Source organism: Myotis daubentonii, chromosome 4 (genome assembly GCF_963259705.1).
Source record: "Myotis daubentonii chromosome 4, mMyoDau2.1, whole genome shotgun sequence".
In the NCBI taxonomy this organism is placed as follows: domain Eukaryota; kingdom Metazoa; phylum Chordata; class Mammalia; order Chiroptera; family Vespertilionidae; genus Myotis; species Myotis daubentonii.
The window spans coordinates 107,209,776-107,237,107 of record NC_081843.1 but is presented as its reverse complement, the minus strand read 5'-3'; the positions used below and the strand labels follow the sequence as shown (position 1 = coordinate 107,237,107).

Here is a 27,332-nt window from a genome sequence, read left to right as displayed (position 1 = left end):
AGGTCTGGGGTGGAGCCCAGGAACCTGGGTGTCTGTCCAGCTCCCAGGTGTCCTGGTGTGGGCAGAGCAGACCCCTAGAACTACAGGCTGAGAACACTGACCTGTAGAAAGGGATGTGCCTTCTGTAGCAGAGTTCATGCAGACCACTGATCACGGCCTCGGCCAAGCTCTGCAAAGAGAGGGGAGCCAACATAGAAGAAAACCAGCAGGGCCTGGAAACCCCTTACCCGGGAGGGAAACTCCCCTTGGCCTGCTCCCAAATGCCAGACTGTGTTCTTCATACCCGTGTCAACGTTTCATTTTTAAGCCATTCCTCATTCTCCTTTAACAGTTCAAAATAGTGAACATAGTTTTGGTAATTCTCATGCTTACGAGTGGTATCTGATGGGCAGATGCCTCCTCTCTATTATTCCTTTCCCCTTGGTTTGTGCTTCCAACAGAGCCATCCTTTAAGGATGAAGGCACTTGGAAAGTGGGTTTTAACAGGATAAGGAGCCCCGGTCTGAGCCCTGCCTCAGTGGCCCTAAATGTATAGCTGGTAAGTTAATCCTGTGGAGGGGTGAAAGCAGAGTAGAATGAAACAGAGTCTGAGTTTTGGAATTGATGCTGAGTGGTGGCATTGGCAGGCCCTCTTGCCTCGTTTTACACTTTTATCTTGTAAAGGGATCTGCTCAGTTGTAGGTCATGGAAGTTTGAATTTTATGCCCATTAATAAAACCATCTTCAAACACACACTATGCATATTTACATATTTGTAAATTGTATACAGAGTGGGGCAAAAGAAGGTTTGCAGTTGTGAGTAAGTGCAACACAGAGTTTATTTGTGTATTATTATTTATTGTTGTATAGAGGCCTAGTGCACAAAAATTTGTGCACTGGTGGTGGGGGGTGTCCCTCAGCCCAACCTGTGCCCTCTCACAGTCTGGGACCCCTCGAGAGATAACCACCTGCTGGCTTAGGCCCTCTCCCCGGGTGGCAGATGGCAGGCCCTATCCCATGGTGCCTGCCACACCTCCCTAGGTTGCCCATGGCAGGCCCTATCCCGCGGTGGGATGGGCAGCGGATGTCACTGCCCCACCCTGCTGCGTCGGGTGCCCCGGGTCGCCCACGGCAGGCCTGATCCTGCGGGCAGTGTCTCGCGCTGCCTGCCCCACCTGCAGTATGCAAATTTAACGGCCATCTTTGTTGGGTTAATTTGCATACTCTTCTGATTGGCTGCTGGGCGTAGTGAAGGTATAGTCAATTAGTATCTTTGTCTTTTATTAGTATAGCTTATTTTCCATATGAACAACTGTAAGCCTACTTTTGTCCGACCATGTATAGGTATAATGATCTAATATATTTTGTTCATTATAAAACATATATGAACATACAAATTTTAAAGTCTTGATAAAGTTTAACCACGCAATATTACAAAATATTTAATTGCAGTATTTGATAGAACAAAGTACTTCCTGCATGCGTTGGAAGAAGTTTCCTTATTTTGAAGGGGGAAGTCCCCATTTAATGTCCAAAGTTTATTAAAAGTCCACAGCTGATAAAACATAGTTTGAAGGTTGGGTCCATGTTACATTTATTTCAGTATTTGGTTTTAATTGTGAATCTGTCTCATATCTGAAAAGGGCACAATATACACTAAGTTAGAGGTTCAAAAATGAATAGTAGTTATAGTAGGTGTTGATCTATATTCCAAATAGTCTCTAGGATAATTCCCTATTTTGAAAGTCTACTTCCTATCCGTTTTGCCAAAAGCTTATTCTAGGATAAGGAAAATGTATAATGAGGAACCTCCTCCCTGACTTGGAAGAGGGCAAGGCAAATGCAGACGATGATTTTATTCCCTTTTTTCCATTAAAAAAAAATAAATAAGAATGACCACAACTTCTTCAAGAATCTGTGAGAACATGAAAGAGCTTAACACTCATTGAAACTTTACCTTTATTCAGGCCACTTAGAGCCCATCTGGGTGTGATTTTGTTTTGTTTTCAATTTCCTAGTTAACTGACCATATACCTAGACACCTATTTGCTGCCATCTAGTGTAATAAGTAGGTTGATTATGCATAGAATTCTGAACTCATTACATGGTTGAGTGTCCGTACTCAAAATCATTCTTCACGTTGGTGTGTTATAAGTTTTGGAAGTGCCTAATTAGAGACCTGCTTTCCTGGCCACTGTGACCCTGCACATGACCGTAATGTTGTCATAGACTCTAGGGCTCAGGATCGAGCCTGGTTCACTCTATAAACATGACGTGTGGAAATTTGGTAGGGCCTTAGAGGTCGGTAGATCTGAAGTAAATACATAATAATCCAGAGGTCATCCGACTTTGGTGATGATTTCACTTTATGGAAGCAGAAGGACACATTGCCTGACTTCTTATCAGCTGTGTGGCAATTCACTTCTCTTTTTTGGACATAATTTTCTTCATCTGTAAAATGAAATGGTGACGAGCAAGACAGCTTCCAGAAAAAGGAGTGTGTGATTGCATATAAACTATTTTCTCTGAAATTCCCAAGGCATGTTCCCAGAACCCTCTTTTATGTCTGAAATAAACATTGCTTCTCGGGCTCTACATGTTTATCTACCTTTGGTTATGGTTAGAAGTGAGAAGTTCTGACTTGGATGAGGGAAAGACAAATGTTTATTCTCTGTTTTCTTGAGCATCGCCCAGTGGAATGTTGTCCACTGATGAATAAATAGGTACTCACCAAAGTGCATCTAGCCTCTTCTCTTAACTTACAATGGCAAACTTAGGAGTGTACTACCTGTTAGAAATTATAAACTTCCTAAACTGCACTTCTATTTTTTTTGTCTCTCCATTTCTTATGATAACTTCTCGATGGAGTGTTCTAGGTCTATTGTAACTCTTCCTTTTCTTGATACAGTTCCATATAGCTATTCCAGTGTATCCTAAAATGTTGCATTTTTCAAGTCATTTCATATGTGTAAATCTTATTTCCCCAACCAGACCGAACATTTCACAGAGGCAAGGACTGTTGTTAGTTCTCGTTTCCATGAGGGGATCTGGCATTGTTGTTTAGGAAATATGTATGGTTCTGATAATAAGGTCTCTTCCTATTTGCTTTACATAATGAAGGTAAAGGTGAAGTACAAGGCCATATCAAATCAGGTATAGGACAATTCATCTCTAAGCCTGAGTGTTTTCGAGCTAAGAGCTCCTGGAAGCCAATAAATCTCTGAACCTAATACCCCAAAAAGGCATCATGACCATAAAGAGAAACCCATGTAAAACTGAGAGACAGCACAGCACACAGAGAAGAATTTTGAAGTAAGAAAAATCTGGATTTAAATCTCAGCTTTGCTACTTATTAGTGTTTTGGCTAAAAAATTATCAAGGTTTTCTAGAGTTGAGTTTCCTTATCTACACAATGAAGATTGTAATGCTAGAACATTCCTTATAAAAGAGTTGTAAAGATGAAATGAGAGGGCACACGGCAGAACTTAGCTCTGAGTGGCAGCTCAACCAGTGAGTTACAAAGAACATTTGTGCATTCTTTAAGTAAAATGTTTTCACTTACCAACAGTAAAAATTCAATTTCAATGTAATTATGCAATATATATAAACATAATCAGAGCATCTGTAATTGAGGTATTAAAGTGAGTGATCCATGCCCATAGAAAAGAGGTTTATTTGCAATGTCAGGAGACCTCTTGGTTGTCACACTGGGGGACGGAGTGCTGCTGGCATCCAGTGGGTGGAGGCCAGGGATGATATTGAACATCTTACAAATACAGGCCCCTCAACAAAGAGCTGTCTGGCCAGAACGTCAATAGCGCTGAGGTTAGAAACCTGCGTTAGAACCTTGGGAGGTCATTACTTCTGACCTAAATTTGTTTTGCACTTAAGACTGACTGGGTGCAAGGATAAGAAGGTAGCTTCCATTTTGGTGGATTAGAAGATTTGCTAGTCCTAAGTACCTTTCTAAGTGACCCATTCCAGTGCTATAGATTCTCCTTGTGAGGCATGCCTGTAGGCTAAGACATTGCAATGTAGAAGGCCCTGTTAAATTTCAAACATTTCCATGGAGCACAACAGATGAAGTCAGGATCTACTGATCCATAAAAATTGGTGAGCTTTTTCTGTGTAATGCCGGTGGTGGTAGTTCTTTTTTGAAAATCATGTGCCAGGCACTTTGTATAAATAATCTGATTTGTTGTCCAGCAACTATGAGGTATTTTGTTCTCATTGTACACATGGGTAAACTGAGCCTAATACCCCAAAAAAGGCTTAGAAATTTTATGTAATATTTCTATCAAGGCACACATCTGGTGTTCAGAGGTAAATCCAGCTTGCTCCCAAGCCTGTGCTCTTTCTACTATTCCATGCTGCTCCTACCCACCAAGGGTCTAACATTGGAAAGAGGGCTATTCACAGGCAGCAAGTGAGGAGAGGCAATTTTAGAATATTGGGTGCTCTGCTCAGAAGGTTAGATTGGGTCTCCTGCTGTGTGTCTGGGAACTACATGAAAAATATTGAGCTCTCTCAAGAGAGTGGACCAATGGAATGGAGTCCTTGAATTGGGGGTAAGCTCTATACTTTGGTATATAATCTTCCACTGATTTTTCAGTAAAGTGAAGTGTAGACCTACTAAAACAATAAGGTTATATTTAAGGGAAAATATTTACATTGTTTTCATTTTGAATTTAAATTAATTAAAGTTGAATAAATTAAAAACTCAGTTCCTTGGTTGCACTAGCCCCCTTTCAAATGCTTAATAGACACAGGAGGTCATGGCTACCTTACTGGGCAGCACAGGTAGAAATTCCTGCTCCTCAGACTGTGGTCACCAGAAGCAGCATCAGCAGCATCTGGGAACTTATCAAAAGTGCGAATTCTCAGACCCTGCCTTTTAAATGTGCATTTTAAAAGATCCTCAAGTGATGCTCTACAGCACAGACGAGTGCTGCTGGCATCCATGGTGGAGGCCAGGGATGATGTTGAACATCAGTGATGTTCAAGAAGCATCTCTCTAAAGCACACAGATCTCTCCAACAATGAGCTCCAGAAAGAGCAGATGAAGGAAGAACTAGGAGGCCTTAGGAAATTTGCCGCAGGAGAGCCATGCCAGGGACCGCCAGGATGTGTTCCGTTGAGAAGCTGTTTGTTTCCCGCAAAGGCAACCATGGCTGTTCCATTGTGTGGACACAGGGCCATCCTGGGGCTCGGGGTTGGCTCTGCTCCCGGGATCCGCAGGGGGGAATCTCACACTCACTTCCATGACTCCCACAAGGAGGGCAGCTGCACTCTCACCGCCATATACACTTGGAACTACAACGTTCGAGCCCCTGAAACGCAGCTGTGAGCATCTGTTTCTGCTCCACACAAGTGGGATTTAGGCTGGCCCTTCCTGGGCACCCGGGAAGATCACCCACAAGCTGTGCTGTCCACCACGCTGCCTCCCAAGAGCCAGCAGGACACCCCCGACGTCCTCATTATACGGGGTTTGGTCCAGCTCCCCCACCCCCCCTCACTCCCGAGATTCGATGCCTGCTGCCTGACCTCGCTAATCCTTATTTGGTGTGTTTTTCACAGGACTCAGCATTTGACGGGCCTTTCAGTGTACTATTTGCTTAAGAATTCACTGTACTTCTCTAACAGAGATGCTCATTGTTCTAATTCAGAGAACCTCAACCTTGGTTGTGCACCCGAGTTCCTTGGGGCATTTAAAACAGTACCCATGCCCAGGCATCACCCAACCTTTTTTTTTTTAACTCAATATATTGAGAGTCATGTTACTTTTTTAAAGATATAACTAACAGGGGGATGAGAGCATGAGTGGCTGGGGGGAGGATGGGGATTTAATGGGGGGGATGAGGACACGTTTGTAATACCTTAACTAATGAAGAATTTTTTTTTTTATTGCTTAAAGTATTACAAAGGGTATTACATATGTATCCATTTTATCCCCCCGCCCTAGACAGTCCCCTAGCCTCCCCTATCACCCAGTGTCTTATGTCCATTGGTTATGCTTATATGCATGCATACAAGTCCTTTAGTTGATCTCTTACCCCCCTACCTCCTGCCCCCAACCCTCCCCGGCCTTCCCGCTGCAGCTCGACAATCTGTTTGAGGCAGCTCTGCCTCTGTATCTATTATTGTTCAAAAGTTTATAATGGTCTCTATTGTCCACGAATGAGTGAGATCATGTGGTATTTTTCCTTTATTGACTGGATTATTTCACTTAGCATAATGCTCTCCAGTTCCATCCATGACGTTGCAAATGGTAAGAGTTCCTTCCTTTTTAGAGCAGCATAGTATTCCATCGTGTAGATGTACCACAGTTTTCTAATCCATTCATCTACTGATGGGCACTTAGGCTGTTTCCAGATCTTAGCTATGGTGAATTGTGCTGCTATGAACATAGGGGTGCATATATCCTTTCTGATTGGTGTTTCTGGTTTCTTGGGATATATTCCTAGAAGTGGGATCACAGGGTCAAATGGGAGTTCCATTTTCAGTTTTTTAAGGAAACTCCATACTGTCTTCCATAGTGGCTGCACCAGTCTGCATTCCCACCAGCAGTGCACAAGTGTTCCTTTTTCTCCACATCCTCTCCAGCACTTGTCGTTTGTTGATTTGTTGATGATAGCCAGTCTGACAGGTGTGAGATGGTACCTCATTGCTGTTTTGATTTGCATCTCTCGGATGATTAGTGACTTTGAGCATGTTTTCATATGTCTCTTGGCTTTCTGAATGTCCTCTTTTGAAAGGTGTCTATTTAGGTCCTTTGCCCATTTTTTGATTGGATTGTTTATCTTTCTTTTGTTAAGTTGTATGAGTTCCCTATAAATTTTGGAGATTAGGCCCTTATCAGATATGTCATTGGCAAATATGTTTTCCCACACAGTGGGTTTACTAATGAAGAATTTTTTAAAAAAGGTATAACTAACATATAACACTGTGTCAGGCATTGTCCAATCTAATTAAATTAGGCCTCTGGAAGGTAGTTGGTCCAAGAACCTCCGGGTGACTCTGAGGTGAGCGGGAGCTGAGAACAACTGGTCCCATTAGAAAGAGTCCTTAGCTGGCAGTCGGAGCCTTACGTCCATGCCTCTCAATCTCTAATGTGTGTGCGGATCCCCCAGGATCTTGTTAGAATGCACATCCTGGCTCAGGAGGCTATGAAGGTGAAGAAGCTGACGTGTCCAGTGGCTTTTGGTCAGTGATCATCAGCATTTTCTATCACAGCAAACCGGATTGAGATAATCGCCCTCTCCTTACTCCTCTGTGAAACCTTCCTCTGTCCCTCCACCCCCACCTCTTCTGACTCCCTAAAGCCCTTATCTTCCTGTGAACTCACTGTGAGCTATTCTCACAGGCACGGGTGTCATCTCCTATGCCCGGTTACAGCTCTTCAAAGGCAGAATCGGCATCGCACATTATTTTTATAATTCCCACCGCACCCAAAAGAGTGTCTTACCCATGATAGCTGCTGCATAAATGCTTCTTGATTAGCTGAAACATGGAATGTCTGATGCGAATGTCTCTAAAAAAAAAAAAAGAAATCCAAAGGACCGAAAAATGGAAGGTGTTTTTCTTTGTTGAGCAGAGAACAGGTTTGGACAGACAAGGAGGAGAGGAGGTTGGGGATTCAGATTTTCCTGTTGGCTGTCTTCACTCTGGGTGGGAGACTTGGGTGGACCATTAGTGAGAGAACCAGAACTCCAATTCCAGTTCAGACTGCCTACTCCGTGTGCTGCTTCTGAAAAGGTCATGGCCCAGAGGCCTCGGCAGTTCCCGCTGGGACCCGGGTCGCCAGGGAAAGCATCAGGCAGCGTTCTTAACGTCCCTGACGCCCTCTTGGGGCCTGAGTCACTGCTGAGTCTCCTCCCACCCAGGAACTTCTAGACTTGCAGCATGGTTTCTCAGGAACCACAGGGCAGGCCTTTGCTTGGGATTCTTTACATGTTAACACCGATATGTAAGGATACAGCGACATCCTCCAGTTGTGTAGAACTCTTGCATTGGTAGCCCTGACCCTCTGGAGCACACCACAGAGAATCACCTGTGACCAGTGAGGGGCACGCTGTCACAGCACCACTTCACCCTCTTCCGATGTTCCAACCAGCACCGCAGGACTTGTCACCGTCAGCCTGGGAAATGAGGATGGGTCTCAGATGTGACAGTGCCCATCTCCAGCACTTCCTAGGTAACAGCAGTTACCAAATCATCCACTACAACCCCAGCTGACTGTGAGGGCGGCGATAACAGCAAACACATACACAGTGCTTACTTTCTCCTGAGAGGAAGGCACTGTTCGGAGAGTTTGACATCTATTATTACCTCCTTGATCTTCACAATAACCCTATGAGGTCCATCATCATCCCGTTTCACCGGTGAGGAAATTGAAGAGGCAAAGTATGTTGCCCAAGATCGAACAGACGTACGAGATGGAGGTGGGGCTGGAACCCAGGAGTCCGGCTCCCGAGTCTGTGCTCTCAGGTGTGACCCAGTATCATCAAGTTATTTCCCAGTAACTTTCATCAACTGTCAAGGCAACTCTCAAGATGGAGAATTGTTATTATTATTAATAAACTACGTCACTCCAGGAAAGAACTACTTGTGAATTAAGCAAAGCTGAAGTGAGAGCATGAAACTCGCCAGGAAAGTAGTGCAGCTACTTAGTGTGGGGGCAAGAAGAGGCCAGCCTTCCCTATGCACGCGTACATCCTAATTCCCTATGATAATCCCTGGCCCCCATGCAAAGCCATTAAAAAGGTCATGTGACATTTGACTTTTTTTAGTGATCAAAAAATCATTAAATATATATGTGGGGGAAAGGATTTCAAGAATAAGTTTCGGTTACCTGGAAACCACAGTCCTGTTGACCATGTCATAACCTGTGCCCGGTAAAGGGTGCACTCTTGCCTGGCTCTGAACGCGATGCACATTAATTTTCAACTTTCAGAGCCACAGGAGAGCTTTGTGCACAGCGTCTCTCAAACTGAACGTGGGGACCCATTAGGAAATCACTTTTCCGGGTCGTGAGCAGCAGCATTTATAAACTGAAATAGAGTAGATCGGAGTTCATTGCAGGCATGAAGAGTTAGCATGTCTTGAGATAGTTTATTTTTTTGACATATCACTTGAGTAAATATGTGCATACTGGGTGGTGATTCCTTCCCGAGGGCCACTCTCAGACTTTCAAGGCTACGAGGGTCATGGCTTCGATGAGACTCTGAAGTAAGACTGTCTGCCCGGTTGCAATGAGCATTCTTGCTCTTGGTAACCTAGTACCGCAGGCCAGTTATGTGACTTCTGTTGTCAGTGCTCTGATCTCTGAGATGGTGAGAATAACAGTACCTACCTCGTTCCATAGTTGTGAGAATGAAGGGAGTTAATGCCTGTGATGTGCAGGGTAGTGCCTGGCACGTGGTCACCCCTGAGTCTTAGCTGCTGTGACCATGTTATTAGTCCCCTTCCATCTGGTCCTTGCCTGAGAAGGGGGCTTGGAAAATCCGCTGTGCTGAATGCAGTGGCTTCTCTCCACCACAGCAGGGCCGCATGTCCACGTCCTCTCCCGTCAGACCTTCCAGGATCGTGGAGATCTCTCTATGCTGTTGCTTTACCCAAACGTAGAGGCTGTATACAAAGGTATTGGTCCATCCCCAGTACATTTTGGCTACTCAGTCCCCAGAGATCTCGCCCAAAGCCTGTGCAGGCGAGGACCGGGGAGTGGACTGACTGCTGGGATGACCGCCTCTTGTTTATCGTTTGGGGAAGGAACACGGCAGTTTCTCCACACTTGGCCGGACCGGCGTGCTTGTGCAATCCTCAGAGCATATGAAAGCGATTTCCACTGACAGCAAGTATTTCCTCACTTTGGCTTGTGTTCAGCAGTAACCGCTTGATCCACATCGGGGTGACCGAGCTGCTGTGGCAACGCTTCCCAAACTGGCCCGAGATCGGCTGCCTGTGCAGATTTCTGAGCAGAACCCAGATCCACCCAAAAGGGGCCAGAAGTCGTCGGGCCCAATGAGCTTCCTGCTTGGCTCTCATTACAGTGTTTCCTCTTTCATTTTCCACGCACCTATAATCCCATACTCTGCTCTGGTCTTACCGTTTCTCTCCTTCTTTAGGATTAAAACCATGTCTCGAGTCTATTTATCTATCCTATGAAATTGTTTTTCTTGGACTGTCTGTACAGGTTGTAGTTCTTACTCACACGGAGACCCATTGCTTTGTTTTCCTCCTTTCCCTTCGTTTGCCACTGCTGCTCAGCTCAACAGGAAATGCTCCATGCTGTGCTGTGCTGAGCTGCACTCTGGCCAGAGGGCGCGGTTGTCCCTTCCAGTCCCTCCCACCACAGCCTGTGTTCAGGGGTGATGGCAGGTGTGTGAGGCTGTTGACAGCAGATGGTCCACACAGCAACGTGGTGCAGCTGAGGTCCTCCGTGCGAGGGCAGGTGGCCGCTGAGTGTCACTCTCCACCCGAGCTCTGGAGAAGGTCGGGTTGGCCTTTCCCTCCAACCATCCCTTCCCCCTTCGACTGCTCCTCCTCTTCTTTCTGCCCCAAACAATGGCTTTGGAAGGTCACAGGCAGACCGTCTCAGAGCCAGGGCTAGCACAGTGATCTCTCCATTTGTAATGCAGTGGAGTTCCTCTTCTTTTTGAAAAAAGAAAACAGAACTATTATTCAATTACAGTTGACATTCAGTATTGTTTTGTGTTGGTTTCTGGTGTACAGCATAGTGGTGAGACAGTGGTATACTTTTCAAAGTCTTCACCCTGATATTTCCAGTACCGCCTGGCCCCATACATGGCGATTACAGTATTATTGGCTTTACTCCCGGTGCTGTACTTTACATCCGTGACTATTCTGCAACCACCAAGCTGCACTTCTCAATCCCTTCCCCTTTTTACTCACTCCCCCAACCCCCTCTCCTCTGCCTTTTCTCTTCTTACCTTTCGCGTGAAAGAACTGTCAGAATGAAATACCCTTTTTCCTCAAACCTGCAGGCATTAAAATAGTTGTGGTTTAAGTATGTTTTACTAATCACTGATTTTCTGGAAGGACCAAAAATTGCCATTTTCAGTGTGTCAGCTATTAAGAAAAGGAATTTCTCCAGGTTCTCTCTGTGTAACAGGTGTTGCCTAAGGAAACACACGTTTTTCGCCATATTCATGTGTAACAGCTTCCATCACCCACTGGCTGAAGGATGCCCTGGAGGTATGAATGCCCATGAACTCAGCTGCACCTGCACTTGGGCCGAGTCCTCACCTGACTTCTGAGAAACCTCGGCAGGCACCTGAAGCATGCCCAGCCATGTGCAGTGGTGGCTGCGTTGACATCCGGTGGGCAAAGAGATGGGACGTAGGGACCACAGCATCCACGACGGGGCCTTTTCTCTTTATATAGATTTTTAAATAAAAAGCCACTCACGATTGCATTCTTTTAAAAGATTTAGCCAGTAAACTCATTAACTAGATGTCCAACTCTAAACAACTTATGCGTACATATGGGTCAATTCTATTTTGGGAAGTGGAGAATGCCTCCTATATGTTAGGATATTAGGTTAAACTCTCTGCATCTGCGAAATCTGCAGCTATACACAGATGAGAGGCACATCTGGGACAAAGCGATGTTGTATATCAGTTCTCATTGTTCTTCTGACTTCCATGGCCATTCTGGAAATGGTCAAGTTTTGGTTTGATTTGGTTTGGTGGTGGTTTTGTTTTGTTTTGTTTTTTTGTTTGTTTGTTTGTTTGTTTGTTTTGCTCCTTATCTGATTAGTCTGCAGTTCAACCCTAACCCTAACCCAGCCTGTCATTCTTGTCCAGGACAGCGGGGAGGCACACTTTCTACAGGATCGCAGAGGAGCCACCATGATAACCAGCTGAATAACACACACTTTATCAGCTGGGCTCCCTCCCCTTCCCCAATCCCGTTCCCTCACTTCTAGTGCCTGGGGTCACCTCCCAAATAAACTTCCTCTTCCAAGATCCTCATCTCTAGCCCTGGTTTCTTACTAGCAAACAGGCCCTAGGAAACAATATCTGAAATCAAGACAAAATGGTTTGTCCGTGGAATCAAGGGCTGACAGAGAAATAACTGACAAGCAACACGCTCTGAACGTGTGATTTAGGAAAACAGCATTTCTAGGAGAAGGGATTCTTCTCTATCACTTCCTATGTGAGTTTCTTTGAGACCATACATGGCCCTCCTGGTTTCATGCTTTGCCTTTTCCTTTTATTCTGCAGACTCTTCAGGGAGGCCCCAGTTCACCAAGTGCCGTTCACCTGAACTAGAGACGTTTTCGTGCTACTGGACAGATGGGGTGCATCACGGTTTGGGGAGCCCAGGCGCCGTGCAGCTGTTCTACATTAGAAGGTACCGCCTTCATGCCTTTCTGACTTTTATCTCCATAGATTTTCTGCTTGAAGTGTGCTGAGTCCTGGGCAGTGGTAGGAATTGAAATGGTTTCTTTGGATGTTCTAAATGTATTCACAACTAGAGGCCCAGTGCACGACATTCGTGTACTCTGTGGGGGGGTCTCCTCAGCCCGGTGTGTGCCCTTTCGCAGTCCAGGAGCCCTTGGGGGATGTCCAACTGATGGCTTAGGCCCACTCCCCATAGGCCTAAGCCATCAGTCAGACATCCTTAGCGCTGCCGTGGAGGCGGGAAAGGCTCCCGCCACCACCGCTGGGCTCACCAGCCTGGCTTGTGGCTGAGCAGCGCTCCCCCTTTGGGAGCACACTGACCACCAGGGGGCAGCTTCTGCATTCAGCATCTGCCCCCTGGTGGTCAGTGCACGTCATAGTGACCAGTCATTCCGCCATTTGGTTGATTTGCATATTACCCTTTTATTATATAGGACTAGAGGCCCAATGCACGAAATTTGTGCAAGGGGCTTGGCCCTCACAGCCTCGGTTTCATCCAGGTCGTTCAGCTGTCTGGTCTAATTAGCATATTACGCTGTTATTACTATAGATATTCAGGGAGCCCTGACTATGTGTTGGGAACTACTTTAGGTGCCGAGATACAGCAGTGATTACAGAGCTAAAGTTCTTGGTCTCATGGAGATTCCTCTTCAGTGAGGGAGGATAGACAGTAAAACCTTGCAAAGTAAAATGGCAGCTGGTACTCTGGTTTATTAAGAAAAGTAAAGCCGGAAAGAGGACAGAGTGTCAGCACTGTGTGCAACTATATGCGTGTGCATGAGTATGTGAGGGTGAATGTGTGAAAGTGTAAGTGTGCATGTGGGGTGCATGGATGTGTACGAGTGTGTGAGGGTGAATGTGTGAAAGTGTGGGTGTACATGTGTGAGTGTGTGGTTCTGCATGAGTGTGTAAGGGTGTGAAAGTGTGGGTGTGCACTTGTGAGTGCATGAATGTGCATGAGTGTGAATGTGAAAGTGTGGGTGAGTGTGTGTAAAAGTGTGTAAAGGGAGTTAGGGTGATGTTTTGAACGAGGAGGTGATAGGAGGTCTCTCTAATGTAGTGCATCATAGCAGAGACATAACAAACTGCAAGAGGCCACTTGAATACCTGGGGGAAATTGCAAGTGCAAAGGCCCTGAGGCCGACTTGGCAGGAGGCAGCACAGGTGGTGCCAGGTGGCAGAGGGGAGAGCGCTGTAAGAAGGGTTGGAGGACTAGCCAGGCCAGAGTGAGATGAGGCTGTAGACCATGGGGGGGCTTTGCTTTTCCTTGTCTAAGGTGGGAACTCATGGGGGGTTTTTTGAAAAGACATATGTGTTAAGACTCAGTTTGGTTTCTACATTAAAAAATAGACTATGTTCCTGTTAAATTACTTAATTCAATAAGGGACTGTAGTACTTTTCTATCTATTTTTGCCAGGAGTCCTTTAAAATAACAGTGAAACAGAGGTCTCTCAATATAATCACCACCCAAGTCGTTTCTTTCTTACCCTTCACCTGACATTATTTCCAATACTACTTACTCTTAAGCCGTACCTTTGTGCTCGATATTTAATATGGGGGCTCAAGCACTCTATCATCTCCTCTTTTCCACCCAAACCCCAAGGAAGGCTTAAGCAAGATGCAAGGTTCACAGGACCCTATCTCCGAGGCTGGTGGTGTTTATCCGCCCACGCAGGACGCTGTCCACCCCACGGAGCAGCGGGGAGAGGGAAGGAAGGTGCCGCGAGCAGTTAAGGACGTGAGCTCAGGGCCAACAGCTGCATTGCGGCCTGGCTCTGGCCTCCGCTCACCAAGTGATGCGGGCAAATGGGTCAGTCTGTCCAAGCTCAGCTGCCTCGTTTGCAAAGCGGAGCTAATGGGCCTTGCCTCATGGCTTCTGATGAGGGCTCTATTAGCTAACACGTGAAAAGCACTTAGCCCAGTGCTTGGCACATGGTGAGTACGCAGAACGTGGTGGCTGCCTATTTTTATTACTGTGATAGAATAACAACTTAAAATAATAATGATGTAAAATTCCAATTCTGGGCTACAAAGCTGACTTTGATTCTTTACAGTTGTTTGTGACTCTCGGTACCCCGTAAGAACACGGTGAATGCAGAGCTGAGGTGCTTCGTTTGCAAATGAGACATACAAGGCCCGGCCTTACCTACCCCCAGGTGTGAGAGTGGTCTCTGGGATGTCCCCCCAAAGGGCACACAAAGATGAGATGGTTGGGTACCAAATGCTCTTTTTTCGTTTTGTTTTGTTAATGCTGCCACTGCGGAGAGGGAAGGGCCAGCCGCCAGAGCTGATTTGTGTTCGGGACGAGGAAGCGAAAATGTTTGGTAACACTTTTCAGTATCTGTGGGTTGTGTTCAGAGAAGAGAGAGGTCTGATTTCGGAGGCTCCGTTTCATGCTTCCACTCCAGCTCCTCAGAGAGCCAGCTCAGTTAGAACTAAGCCAGTTATTCGGAAGCTCTCTGCACAGGACAGTTAACTAAACGGATGGAGAAGAGCGGACGTGGGCCCACTCTATGAAAATGGGTTTCACCAGCCTAGGAGTCACCAAATTTGAACCTGAGCTAAAAGGCCAATCCCCGGGGGTGAAGCCTTCACACATGCACGCTTGTCCCTCCGCCTGTACGGCAGGGCCCATCCCCGGCCTCCGGGCTCCGCGCAGCCAGGCCCCTCGGCATCCCTCGTCCCAGCCCAGCTCTGTGCCAGCAGGAAGCCACTGAAAGTGGACCAGGCTGAGGGGAGATCTCCGACATACGCAGAAGGATGCCATTGGTTTGGGCCCTAGTGGAGCTTGGGGTCCCAGGAGGGAAAATGATCACCTCCTCAAACCCCCTAAGCACAACCTTGTGATTACTGCCCATTTAAACTGGCTAAAGTCAGCTTTTTGTGTGTTTTCTATAAGAATATAATTATTTTTAATATCTCGGCCAAAATAGCATAAGCCCTACCCGGTTTATCTGGGAAGGGCAGAACCGAAGGGTCGGGAGGGTTAAGACTAGCTGCCCCGATGAGAGAACAGACGTGTGGCAGGACAACAGCCGTGCACCCTGACTCTGGTCACTGTCTCTTAGAAGTCAGTTCCCAGGCAGCTCCTGGATCCACAGGCTCATGACTCCCCATTCCTGACACACAAATAGAGCGGCGACATGATTACACCTAGAACCAGAGCAGGGGAGGGGCCTGGCCTTGGTAACTAAGGGCCAAGGGAGCCTAAACAGGTGGGCTGTCTGTCAACAGGACAGAGCACCCACCTCCCCAGGTGAGCTGGAGGAGGGCAGCCCATCCAGGCCAGTCTCTGTGCCCTGTGATGGAGACGGTGCCACATTCAGGCTCTGTGCTTGGAGGGCACTCGACAGGCACTGCCAAAGGCGGCTCTGAGTCCAGAGAGATGCTGTGCCCTCCCCTCCTCACTCAAGGAAGTGGGCGTGTGAAGACCCAGTCCCCGAGGCTGTTTCCCTCATCTCTGCCATCACCCATCACCCCACTCTATCATATCCTGGCTTTTTAAAAAGACATTTTCTTGCCCGGCTGGGTGTGGCTCAGTGGTTGATCATTGACCTGTGAACCAGGTTCAAATCCCCGTCAGGGCATAGGCCCAAGTTGTGGGCTCATTCCCCAGTAGGTGGCGTGCAGGAGGCAGCCGATCAATAATTCTCTCTCACCATTAATGTTTCTATCTCCCTCTCACTCTCTCTTCCTCTCTGAAATTAATATAAAATATACTTTAAAAAAATAAAAATAAAAGTTTCTTTCCCATGCCAGACAGTGGGGGAAATTAGAAGGGACATGTTACTTTCCTGTCTTTTTCTAAGGAAAAGGTTACATTTTAAACTTAAAACACATGCTCTGTATGTAATGAAACCATTTGGTTTTTTGTCTAAATATAATAGTTTTAAAATAAAGGTTAAATATTTCTTTAAAGCATAATTTAACTTGGGTTCATGAAGGCAGGGGTTGGGAGCTGTGTTTGGAAGAGCCCCCTGACCCATCCTGCTTCAGTTGTATGTGCTTTGGAGCTAATGGATTTGGGGTCATCCAAAGAGGGCTTGTGGTCCATGGGGGACAGGGGCCTGACATGCCAACGTTGAGAAGCTGTGGAACACACAGAGCTAACCTGTCTAGGTCAAATCCAGACCTGGCAAGCAGTGGCCCACATCTTTAGGACATTTTAATACCAACTTTAATACTATGAGTGTTCTAAACACAGTTGGTATCCCTTCTGCCAGTGTATGGAAGCCTCGTCCCCTGGGCTCTCTTGTAAAACCGTTCCCTTTCATGCACTGTTATTTTCAGTTTGAAACTCAAGATAAAATAAATCGTATTATAGTTCAATGACCCACCTATTCCTAATGTTTAAAAATCTTTCTCCTACTATAAATGCACACATACATACATGATTTATCCTTGCTTCTACCCACATTTTTCCCATCAGGGCTGAGTCTTCCTCTCATCCAAGGGTTTGCAACGCTTAAGAAACTCAACCAGAATTGAAGTGATAGTTCCCTGTCTGGGACCCTGGTGTTTCTGCCATTTGAATTCCAAGTTCTTTCAACAGCTGATGAGCAGCTGTCCCAAGGACCTCCTGATATTGCACAAGTTTCCTCCTGGTGCCAACAGACCAGCCTGAGAAACAGCTGGAAAGGAGGAAGCCTGTGTCTTCCCCCAGCACCTCATTCCTTCCTCCCAGGCCCTGCCCTCCCCACAGTGCCATTCCCCCTCCCCCGGCAGAGCTCACAGACCTCCAGTCTGGCCTGCCAGCCCCCACACCTGGGGCTGCACGGGGCCACTCCTGCTGCCCATTTCCTCTGCCACAGATTCCCTGGCTCTATGTCTCCTTGATTCATAAACCCTCTTTTCAAGCAGATAGCCTAGTGAAAAATAAACCAATACGAACTCATTCCACCCAAGTAGCAATTCTGATTTAAGAAAGTACTCCCAGTTATTCCATTGCCTCCTGCACCCCTCACTACATTCAGTCCCGTACTTCTCTCCCTAAATGCCTTTGACCACCCTGTTCCCTCCTTTCCTTTCCCTATTGCAGTGATGGCAAACCTTTTGAGCTCAGCATGTCAGCATTTTGAAAAACCCTAACTTAACTCTGGTGCCGTGTCACATATAGAAATTTTTTGATCTTTGCAGCCATAGTAAAACAAAGACTTATATTTTTGATATTTATTTTATATATTTAAATGCCATTTAACAAAGAAAAATCAACCAAAAAAATGAGTTCGCGTGTCATAGGTTCGCCATCACTGCCCTATTGCCATCTATTAAACTTTACCCATCCTTCAAGGTTGCTAAGAAACACCACCTCCACCTTGAAGTCTTCCGTGAACAACCAGAGCAGTCATTCCCTCTTCTGAACTCTTAGGGAGCCTAATGAGCACTTACTCACACTCCTTTATAATACAGTTTTTAATCATACCCCTGAAGCAAGAGTAACTCCTTAGACACACATGACCCACCCATATGCCCAGCACAATGTTCTGTATATAATCAACGCTTATTAAATATCAATGGAATGAATGCAGGAGACCAAAAAAAGTACTGAGATAGTAATTTCTAGTTCTTTCTCCAACCTAAAGGTAGGGACCAAATCTTATGAATTATCACATCCGCACAGTGCTATATGGTGCTTGCCTAGTAGGACCCCAAAGATGGCTTGCTGGGGTCAATCAGTCACTCAGATGGGGCTTGGGAGAGCAGTGTTACATCCTTTCACATGTTTGCACTATTCCCGCTGCGGGAGACGAGTCGGAGCGGTCCTTTGATTGCTCTGCATTTTTGTTCAGGTCCCCATGGCAGCAGACCAGGGAATTTCCTTTCCCAAAATTCTGACTTTTGTCTGCAGTGAACTTCCTGGCATCTCTTTTCCATTCAATGCATGCCCTGCTGTGGTTTGCAGTCATCTGGGTAAAGGGCGCTCTCTGCAGAGTGGGGCAGAGATGAATAACTCCGTGGTGGAATGCAAATGTGAAGACCCAGCTTCCTTATTAACTCAGTGTTCTCCGAGTGTCCCTCTGTCCTCCGTGCTTTGTTCTGTTGTTCATTTGTTTGTTTTCATCTGATCCAAGGTCTAAGAAAAGAGGAACTTGCTTGTGGAGAAACCAAAAAAAAAAAAAAAAGGAGCTCATAAGCAAATATGTTGATTCCATTCAGCCCATGTTTGTTCCCCCTTCTTTTTTTTTCTATATTCTGTCATTAAACGTCAATTTCTAGTTACAAAGTGGAAAAGAAAAATGCTTTTCTGGGTTTGGAGAGACTTTTAGATTTCTGGGTTCATGCCTTCTGTCTCTTTCAGGGGTAGGGGAGAAGAGGCTAGGATTTCATGTTCTCTGCATATCACTGGAATGTCCTGCATGTTTGCAGTGTTCTCATGGCTCTTCATATAATTAAGGAAAAAAATCAGAAGTATAGGAAGGAGTTCAAGGCATCAGGAAAACTCTCCCAAACATAGGACATCCGTGGGGAGGTAGACATGGGACACAGTGGTCTAGAGAAGGGTAGTAACCAATTTTCTACCTCAAGGTCACCTGCACCTGAGTGTTACTCAGCCTGGAGAATGCCATCCACATGTCCTGGTTCCTTTCACCAGGAGTTGGAGAAATGTTGGGGGTCAGAGGAGCCTGGTTTAAAGGAAACTAAGATCTAACTTCTTGTCTCAGGACCCCATGCTTTTTATTAACACAATTTGTCCCTAGGCGAGGAAGAGATATACACTTCAAAGGGTCAGGTTTTTTACACAGAAGCATTGTCAGATTTGGGGGAATTAGCCTATGGCTGTTCAGGTGTTTTGCCAGTAGGAGGCAATAACATGTAGATTAAGATGCCCTTTAGCTGTCTGGCAGCCAAGCAATCATTCCTTTTCAGGTTTGGGGAAATGCCTTCAGCCATTCCCAACAGGTGACTACATGTGAGACTCAACCCTGTTGAGTCCCCAAGTTCCATCAACCTTTTGATGAAACTCGTGAAATTATGACATGCTGGAATTGGCTTCTGGCATAGAAACACCCAGGATTAAGGACTCGCAGTTCTGTGGGAATCTCTACAGTTTGGCAGTTAGTTGACTGTCTATTGTGTTTTAATGGACATTTTTCAACCTCCCTAAGCCTCAGAACCCTCCTTTGTAGAATGAGGATAATAAACCATCTACCAATGAATCACTTGGCTTAGGAGCTGGCACTTGCATGCAGTCAGTGAGTAGGGGTTCTTCCTATTGGCAGAAGGACCAAACGGCCCCTGATCCTTCTGCAGACCCTGACACTGCCTATGAATGTGACACATCTTAGAAATGGTGTCACTAAAGTACTTGCTCATAAATATTTGTGTCCTGCTCATTGAATCTGATTGTCAGGCACCTCGCTTTGACTTGAGCTATAGCATGGTTTTGAAACAATTCATCCTTTTTTACCCTCCATTTCAGGAACACTCAAGAATGGACTCAAGAATGGAAAGAATGCCCTGATTACGTCTCTGCGGGAGAGAACAGCTGTTACTTTAACGCATCGTACACCTCCATCTGGGTGCCCTACTGCATCAAGCTCACTAACAATGGTGGTACTGTGGATCAGAAGTGCTTCTCTGTCGAGGAAATAGGTAAATCACAGGTTTGTGTTTCATTTGACATGGCTTTAGATTAAGTAAGCGGGGAGGTCTACAACGTTCAAATGTATTTGTGTAGGAAGACCTTGTCCCTGTGCTCGACAGGTGGATGGAGGTCTACTTCACCGGCATGAGGTCAGCTGCTGAACAAGAAGGAAAGGGCAGCGGGGACTTAAGTTGGCTCTAATATAAGAGAATCTGGCAGCAAATGTTGAAAAGGAAAGAGTGGGAACCTTGTGGAATCTTCCTTGAGGAGGTGTTTAAGCTGGATTGTATTGTGTGCCACTGCGGGGGGCAAACTCAATGTACTCTTAAGATTCCTTCTCTCTTAATCATTCCATATGATTATTATATATCTGCTGATATAGCTTGGCCTTCATCTCTCCCATTGCTCTAATAAGTGCCTAGATTTTCTTTTAACACAAAGCACAGTAACTCGGGGGTTTTACATTTACAAAACAGCCCAAATCCGTGTAAAGACATGTTTATAAGATCTCCAGACAAACATTGGAGATAATCAGCGCAATGAACTAAGCTGCAGACAGACTACCCCTTGCCCATCATGTGGACCCAGGGGAAATGCAACAAAAGAACACAAGCAGCTATAATTGGGATGTTTAAACTATAGTAGTATAAACAGCTAAGTGGGAAAAAATCAAAGAAGGACTTTGAGTAGCTGACATCAGTGCCTCAAATCTACCCACAAAAGCTCATTTGTTGCGCATAGGAATTCCTTGGAGCTTCTCTCGGATGGGCTGTTCTTGTCTGGTTTCCCAGGCATCGGCAGATGGAAAGAGACAGAGAGAAAGTGGCTAGGAGCTGCAGAGAAAAACAAGTAGATCTGATAGCCTAACTTTGAGAGAGAAAATTAAGAAAACTTAAGCAGAAGAGAGAACCTAACTGCATAGGTTAGAGCGACTACTGAGTATATGTCCTAACACGCATAAGTGTAGCTATTGAGTGGATAAGTGGGTAGTACTAAGAATACTGGGTCAAGACCCATATCCTGACCCTGTGTCTGCCAGTGGCCAGTCCCACTCTTGTACCTGGCTGAGTCACTGAGTGCCAGCCATTAGCTGGGCACTAACTGGGCACTGTGCCCAGGTGTGATGGCTACAGAATAAATAACATACAGTCAAGTCAGAGAGTCAGGCATGTTGACAAATAATTGCAATAAATAATAAGTAAGTGCCATAGTGGGTGCTGGACTCCAGGTGTGTGGGACACATAGCCAGCCAAGGTGGGAGCCAGAGGTGCAACAGATTGACTGAGGAAGGGCTGCACAGAGATGGGGACAGTTCAGTTGCTCCTTAAAGCATGTGTGGGGGTTGCCAGGTGTACAAGATGGGCTGTGTCTTCCAACAACTACTACATTCCAAAAGTGACAAATAGCACAGAAATTTCAAAGACTCAGGAGCAGTTAGGCAGGCCCGACTGGTCAGCCACAGACATCAGCAGTGATGCCCCACAAAGGAATTTGGACTTTATCTTACTGGCAAGGGGCACATTTGAGGATGTTTAAGCAGGGACATGACCTAAGGATAGTAATAGCTAACACTTCCAAAGCATTTATCATGATTCAGATCTAATAACCATGGGAGATAGGTTCTTATCATCCCCATTTTACAGATGACGAAACTGAGGCTCAGAGCAGTAAATGACTAGCCCTGGGTCAATTTGGAGATGTGTGCAGTCTCAGGTGCCTTTTAAACATCTCAGAGGAGTTGGCAGGTATGGCACATGGAAGTATAGAGGTCAGGAGAGGTCGCCGTGCCTTCTCAACAGGGCCCGTTCATCTTCTATTTAAAGTAGGGAAATTTTAAAGATGTCACATGAGTAATATGTTTTAGAAAATCTCCCATGAAAAACATTTTTTATAGTTCAGTCACTTATAAGGTTAAGCTTTGCTTATCAGAACATCAGTCCCCAACAAATCCAGAAGAGAAGGTATTACTGTCAGTATGTGGCATATGTAGCTTAGCTGTTTTGCAAATCACTCTAATTTAATTTCCCAAATGTAGTCATGATTAGTCAAATTTGGACTTTCTCTATTTTTTTTTTAAAGTGGTGCTCACTCCACAGTGGCCGATAGCAACCTCCCTCACAGAGAATGTTTCAGCTTTGGTTGAAAGAGGCGTCCCCCTCTTTGGCCACCAACTATTAACAGCCAGTGAGAGCTCCCCACAGGGTATATTTGCAGGCCTATCTCTGATCAACCCTGGGGACCCAGACGTTGCCACATTCCAGGTGACCTCCATATAATAGAAAAGAAAGTAAATTTTACTCCGTGTCTGGTACTGGGACCCAAATAGCAACATTTTATTGGGGACTGTCTAGAACAGGGGTGGGGAACTGCCGGCCCGCGGGCCTTATAAGGTCCTCGAAATCATTGGGTCTGGCCCTGCGGAGGCAGTAGGGGTGAGTTAATCCCATGTTTGGCCAAATACAGCAGGCTGATTTTTAAGTTGATAATTTGGTATGGCCCACGAAAGATGTTATAATTATCCAAATGGCCCTTGGCAGAAAAAAGGTTCCCCACCCCTGCTCTAGAATGTACATTTAGATAGAGTTCCTGGCTTTAGAGTCCATCTTTCTCTTCATCGGCCTTTGGGAAATTGTGGTCTTTGTGGTGCTAACAGGCGAAATGCGGCAGATCTACCCAAGAATGTGCAGTTGGTAGAAATCAAGCAAAACACTGTTGCCAGTTGTTCACATGGGTTAAGTGAAGGAAAACAGGGCAGCGTCACCATCTGAGAGAGCCGTGCAGTGCCTCCCTCCTTAGGTCTGGGGAAATGATCGCATGTGGCTGGGAAGACCAGCCAAGGGGCGCTGGGTGAGTGTTGGGAAGGACTGTGCTGGTAGCAACACAGAAGTGAGTGAAGCAAGGCCCTTGCCGCAGGTCATGAACAGTTTGGAAGAAAAAAGACTCCTCTACCCTGAGTTCCTAATACAGCCGCATGTTTAAATGCCAGTAGGTCTTTCTCACTCTGTTCCTTAGTTAGAATGAATCCCTTTGCCAAATCCCAAAGCATTAATTCTATCACAGCTCAAAGAAATGCAAAACCCAGACGATCTTTAAGAAAAGTTATAATTCAGACTTTTGCCGGGGTCCAACCCCAGCAGGTCCAGGGGTCCCCAAAGGTGTGGACGGAGTCGGCGAAGAAGGAATGACACGGAGACAGTGTTCAGTTGATCAGCAGCCTAGCCAGGATCTCCAGCCAGGATCTCTAGCCAAGTTCTGGTCTGGATCTCCAGAGAGGTTCTGTGTCCATGTTCTCTTGCTAGGTTCTCCAGCCAGGTTCAGTCACCAGGTTCTAGTCAGGCTCTCTTGCCAACCTCTGCAGTCAGGTTCAGTCCAGGATCCCTTGCCATGTTCTCTCCAGCGAAGTTCTTCTGTCTGTAGGTTCTGTGTAGGTTCTGTCTTCTTGACTCTGTGTTCTAAGTTCTGAGTGTTTCTGTCTTGTTACAACTGTATTTTATACCAGTTGATTCAATCCTATCAATCTCTATTACAAAGGTTAGGGCGTTTCTTATCTCCATTCCAGGGAGTAAAGATTATGTAGTTTAAGCATGATTGTTCGTAGTTAAAGGGATTAATTACCCGCCTGGTACTTAGTTAAGGGGTTTTATTCCCTCCCTAACTTCAGGGGAAAATCCCTACCTGGGGATTCAACCTTTCTCGGAGAGGTGACCTTGGTTAAAACACAGCGCCAAGAAGGTGAGCAAACATATTAAGAACCGTATGCTATATATGCCAGGTCCCTTGAAACAGCAAGGATGGACCGGCTCCCGGCAGACTTTAAACTCAAAAAGGACTTTTATACGGGATTTTTAGAGTTACACACAGATCACCCTTAAGGAAAAATTGGCGCTCACTAATAAAGTGAGAATAGACTGATAGGATTATTAGAAGAATTGAGAGTATGAATAATGAAATGTGTAAAGTAACGTGGTCTCTTCAGAAGAAAGCATTCCGTCACTACCCAGCTGTGTACTAACTCTCCATTGAAACGCACAGTACAACCAGATCCACCCATCGGCCTCAACTGGACTTTGCTGAACACCAGCCTGACGGGGATTCATGCGGATATCCAGGTGAGATGGGAGCCACCTTCCAACGCAGATGTTCAGAAAGGCTGGATCGTCCTGGAGTACGAGCTGCAATACAAAGAGATAAACGAGACCCAATGGAAAATGGTAAGATATCACTACAAATCACACTGCAAACGTTTTGAATTGTCTTCCTTTGATTCAACACCCCCTCTCATGGGTATATGACCTTTTGACCTAGTACCACATGGCCATGCTATATGCTGCATCCCTTCTTATTGGAGGAAAATAATCAGAAAAGTATCATCTTGAGGTCCTGTCCAACAGCATGGAGCTTCTATGGAAGCCTCTGGAAGGAAAAGGATACTATGTCCCCCGTCATCCTTGCTGTCCAGTTTAACTTTAGAACAAACTTGTATACTCTAGCCACTTAGCTGTCTTTGGGGATGTGGCTAAACATGGGAAGGGTCATGATCAAGGTCAACAGTGAGCTACGGCTAAATATTCTCCCATAATGTTAGTTGCTACTCCTCACTAGAGCTTCGTTAAAATAAGTTCTTGAGTGACTCCAGGAGGGAAACGGAGGGAGGGAATGTGCCCTTTGAGGCTTCAGAAGGATATTTGGTTAAATACCTCAGGGGACAATCAAGCTAAGAGGTTTTTAAGTCTGCAAGGAGCATGGTACTGGTTGACCTCTGAACTCCTCGCTTCCTTGCCAAGCGTGTGGGAACCGGGCACTTAGATAAATTCCACATGGCACACAGCACGAAGAAAAACAGGATTATCATGCTGCTCCCAATATAACTAATTCTAAATCAGTCTGACCACAGCCACAGCCCCGGCCAAGTCCAGTGGTTTCTGGCCGGGCATCAGTCATGCCCAGCGGCTGGCACAGCCTCACCGCCGACTCTTCAGACACCGGGCCCTGTCCATTCAGTGAACTGCTGAAGAAGCGGCTGATTTTGTCACCGGAGGAAAGCTAAATTTGGAGCAGCTTTGCACAGTTAAATATTGGGCTTTGAGGTTCTGTTTTCGGCATCATTTTAATTTAGATATCCATTCTGTGACCCGGTGTAAAAAAAGCCTGGTTGGATGCTGAGTCAAACGAGACTTTCTAAATCCAAGCTCGTCAAACATGTAGCCAGCCACCAGGGAGTGAAATAACCACTGTACTCAGGTACCCCAGGGCAGCCGATCTCAAAGCAGGAACTGTAGACCCCTGAGGGTCCCTGAGACCCTCTCAGCGAGTCCGCCAGGTCAAGGCTATTTTCATAATAATGCTAAAATGTTATTTCTTTTTTTCACCGTGGTGAGATTTGCCCTGATGGTACAAAAGCAGTGATGGGGAAATTGAGGCCGCCTTAGCACAGAGCATGGCAGTAATACCGACTCGTACTGCTGATCACAGAGCACTCACAGGGAAGGGAGGGAGGGAGCCAGTTGCACACAAGCGCACCCTTGATACAGCTTTGAAAATTTTCAGTTTTGTTCCAGCCCGACCTTTGAGGACACAGCTTTTTAATACTCTGGGTGCCGCATGGAAGCCCAGGTACAGCGCTTTTGCTGCCTACGCGGTGCTGATGGTTGTCTTGAGAAAAAGCACTTACCCAGCGGGGCTGCCAGTGGAACTCGCTGCTTCTGTAGGGAACCCGGTTGGGAGCACCAGTTGTACCTGGAAGAACCACTGGTAGAATGATAGATTTGAGTTAGCAAATATTTGGCAAACATTTCTTAAAAAAAAAATAAAGTAAGCTCATCACTTCAAGAAAAACAATTGACAGTATTTGTTGCCGATGAAAATTCCGAGCTTACAAGGGAAAATCGGAATTTTGGAAAACCTTCTTGTACAACCATGAACTTGTTAGCTTCCCATCTTTGAAGACACTCCTGATGAGATGAATGATGATACCGTTAGCAAAAGTGATTTTTTATATTGCATAATAAAATATGTGTACATTTAGAAAATCTGCACAACTCAGGGAACCAATCTTTTCCAAATGATCAGTACGTGATGTAATGAAAATCACGCACGGGGAAATGGTCCATTCAGAGTATCAGAGGGAATGGTGGATGCTAACGGAACAGCGTACAGAAGATTCACTGATACGGTTTCCAGTTCCACACTGTAGCTATCCTCTAAGAAAATACCACTTGCTGAGTTTGGCTGTTGGTGTAAAAGAATAGCCACAATTATCTGAAAAGCCTATCAAAATACCCTTCCTTTTCCTCAATTTTGTTCATGCATGTCAACCAAAACAACACATCCTACCAGGTTTAGTTAGGAGCCGATGTAAAAATACAGCCATCTTCTACCAAACAGATTTGCAAAAATGTAAAACAATGGCATTCTTTTCACTACAATCTTATTGTTTGGGAAAGTACAATAATTCTTATAAAAATATATTAGGTTACCATTAAATCAATTTATTGTTTGAATATTAAAATTAGCACATTTTAATTTCTCAGTTTCATTTCTAATATGGTAAATAATGATAGTATAACCCAAATCAACCAAATCCTTACGATTCAGAATAATTTTTAAGAGTGTCAAAGAATCCTGAGATGCCGGGGTCCAGCCCCAGCGGGTCCAGGGGTCCCCAAAGGTGTGGACGGAGTCGGCGAAGAAGGAATGACATGGAGACAGCGTTCAGTTGATCAGCAGCCTAGCCAGGATCTCCAGCCAAGTTCTGGTCTGGATCTCCAGAGAGGTTCTGCTCAGGTTCTCCAGTCAGGTTCTGTCCAGGTTCTAGTCAGGTTCTCTTGCCATGTTCTATAGTCAGGTTCAGTCCAGGATCTATTGCCATGTTCTCTCCAGCGAAGTTCTTCTGTCTCCAGGCTCCATGTAGGTTCTGTCTTCTGAATTCTGTCTCCTGAGTTCTGTCTCTTTCTGTCTTGTTACAACTGTATTTATACCAGTTGATTCAATCCTATCAATCTCTATTACAAAGGTTAGGGCATTTCTTATCTCCATTCCAGGGAGTAAAGATTATGTAGCTTAAGCATGATTGTTCGTAGTTAAAGTGATTAATTACCCGCCTGGAACTTAGTTGAGGGGTTTTATCCCCTCCCTGACTTCAGGGAAAAATCCCTACCTGGGGAAACAACCTTTCTCGGAGAGGTGACCTTGGTTAAAACACAGCGCCAAGAAGGTGAGCAAACACATTAAGAACCGTATGCCATATATGCCAGGTCCCTTGAAACAGCAAGGATGGACCGGCTCCCGGCAAATTCCCCCTTTTTTATTTTTTAAAAGCAGGCATTAAAAAGAAAAACCTGAAA

General features: G+C 45.6%; 1 protein-coding gene across 4 annotated transcripts in view; it reads left to right on the top strand.

Moving 5' to 3' along the window:
* GHR (growth hormone receptor) overlaps window positions 1-27,332 on the top strand; it is a 190,661-nt gene that overhangs the window by 148,171 nt on the left and 15,158 nt on the right. For all 4 annotated transcript variants that reach the window (XM_059694845.1, XM_059694848.1, XM_059694847.1 and 1 more), the window contains 3 exons: window positions 12,225-12,354; window positions 19,825-19,997; window positions 24,022-24,200. In XM_059694845.1, coding sequence (XP_059550828.1) covers window positions 12,225-12,354; window positions 19,825-19,997; window positions 24,022-24,200 — 482 coding nt within the window. The remainder of the gene's footprint in view (window positions 1-12,224; window positions 12,355-19,824; window positions 19,998-24,021; window positions 24,201-27,332) is intronic.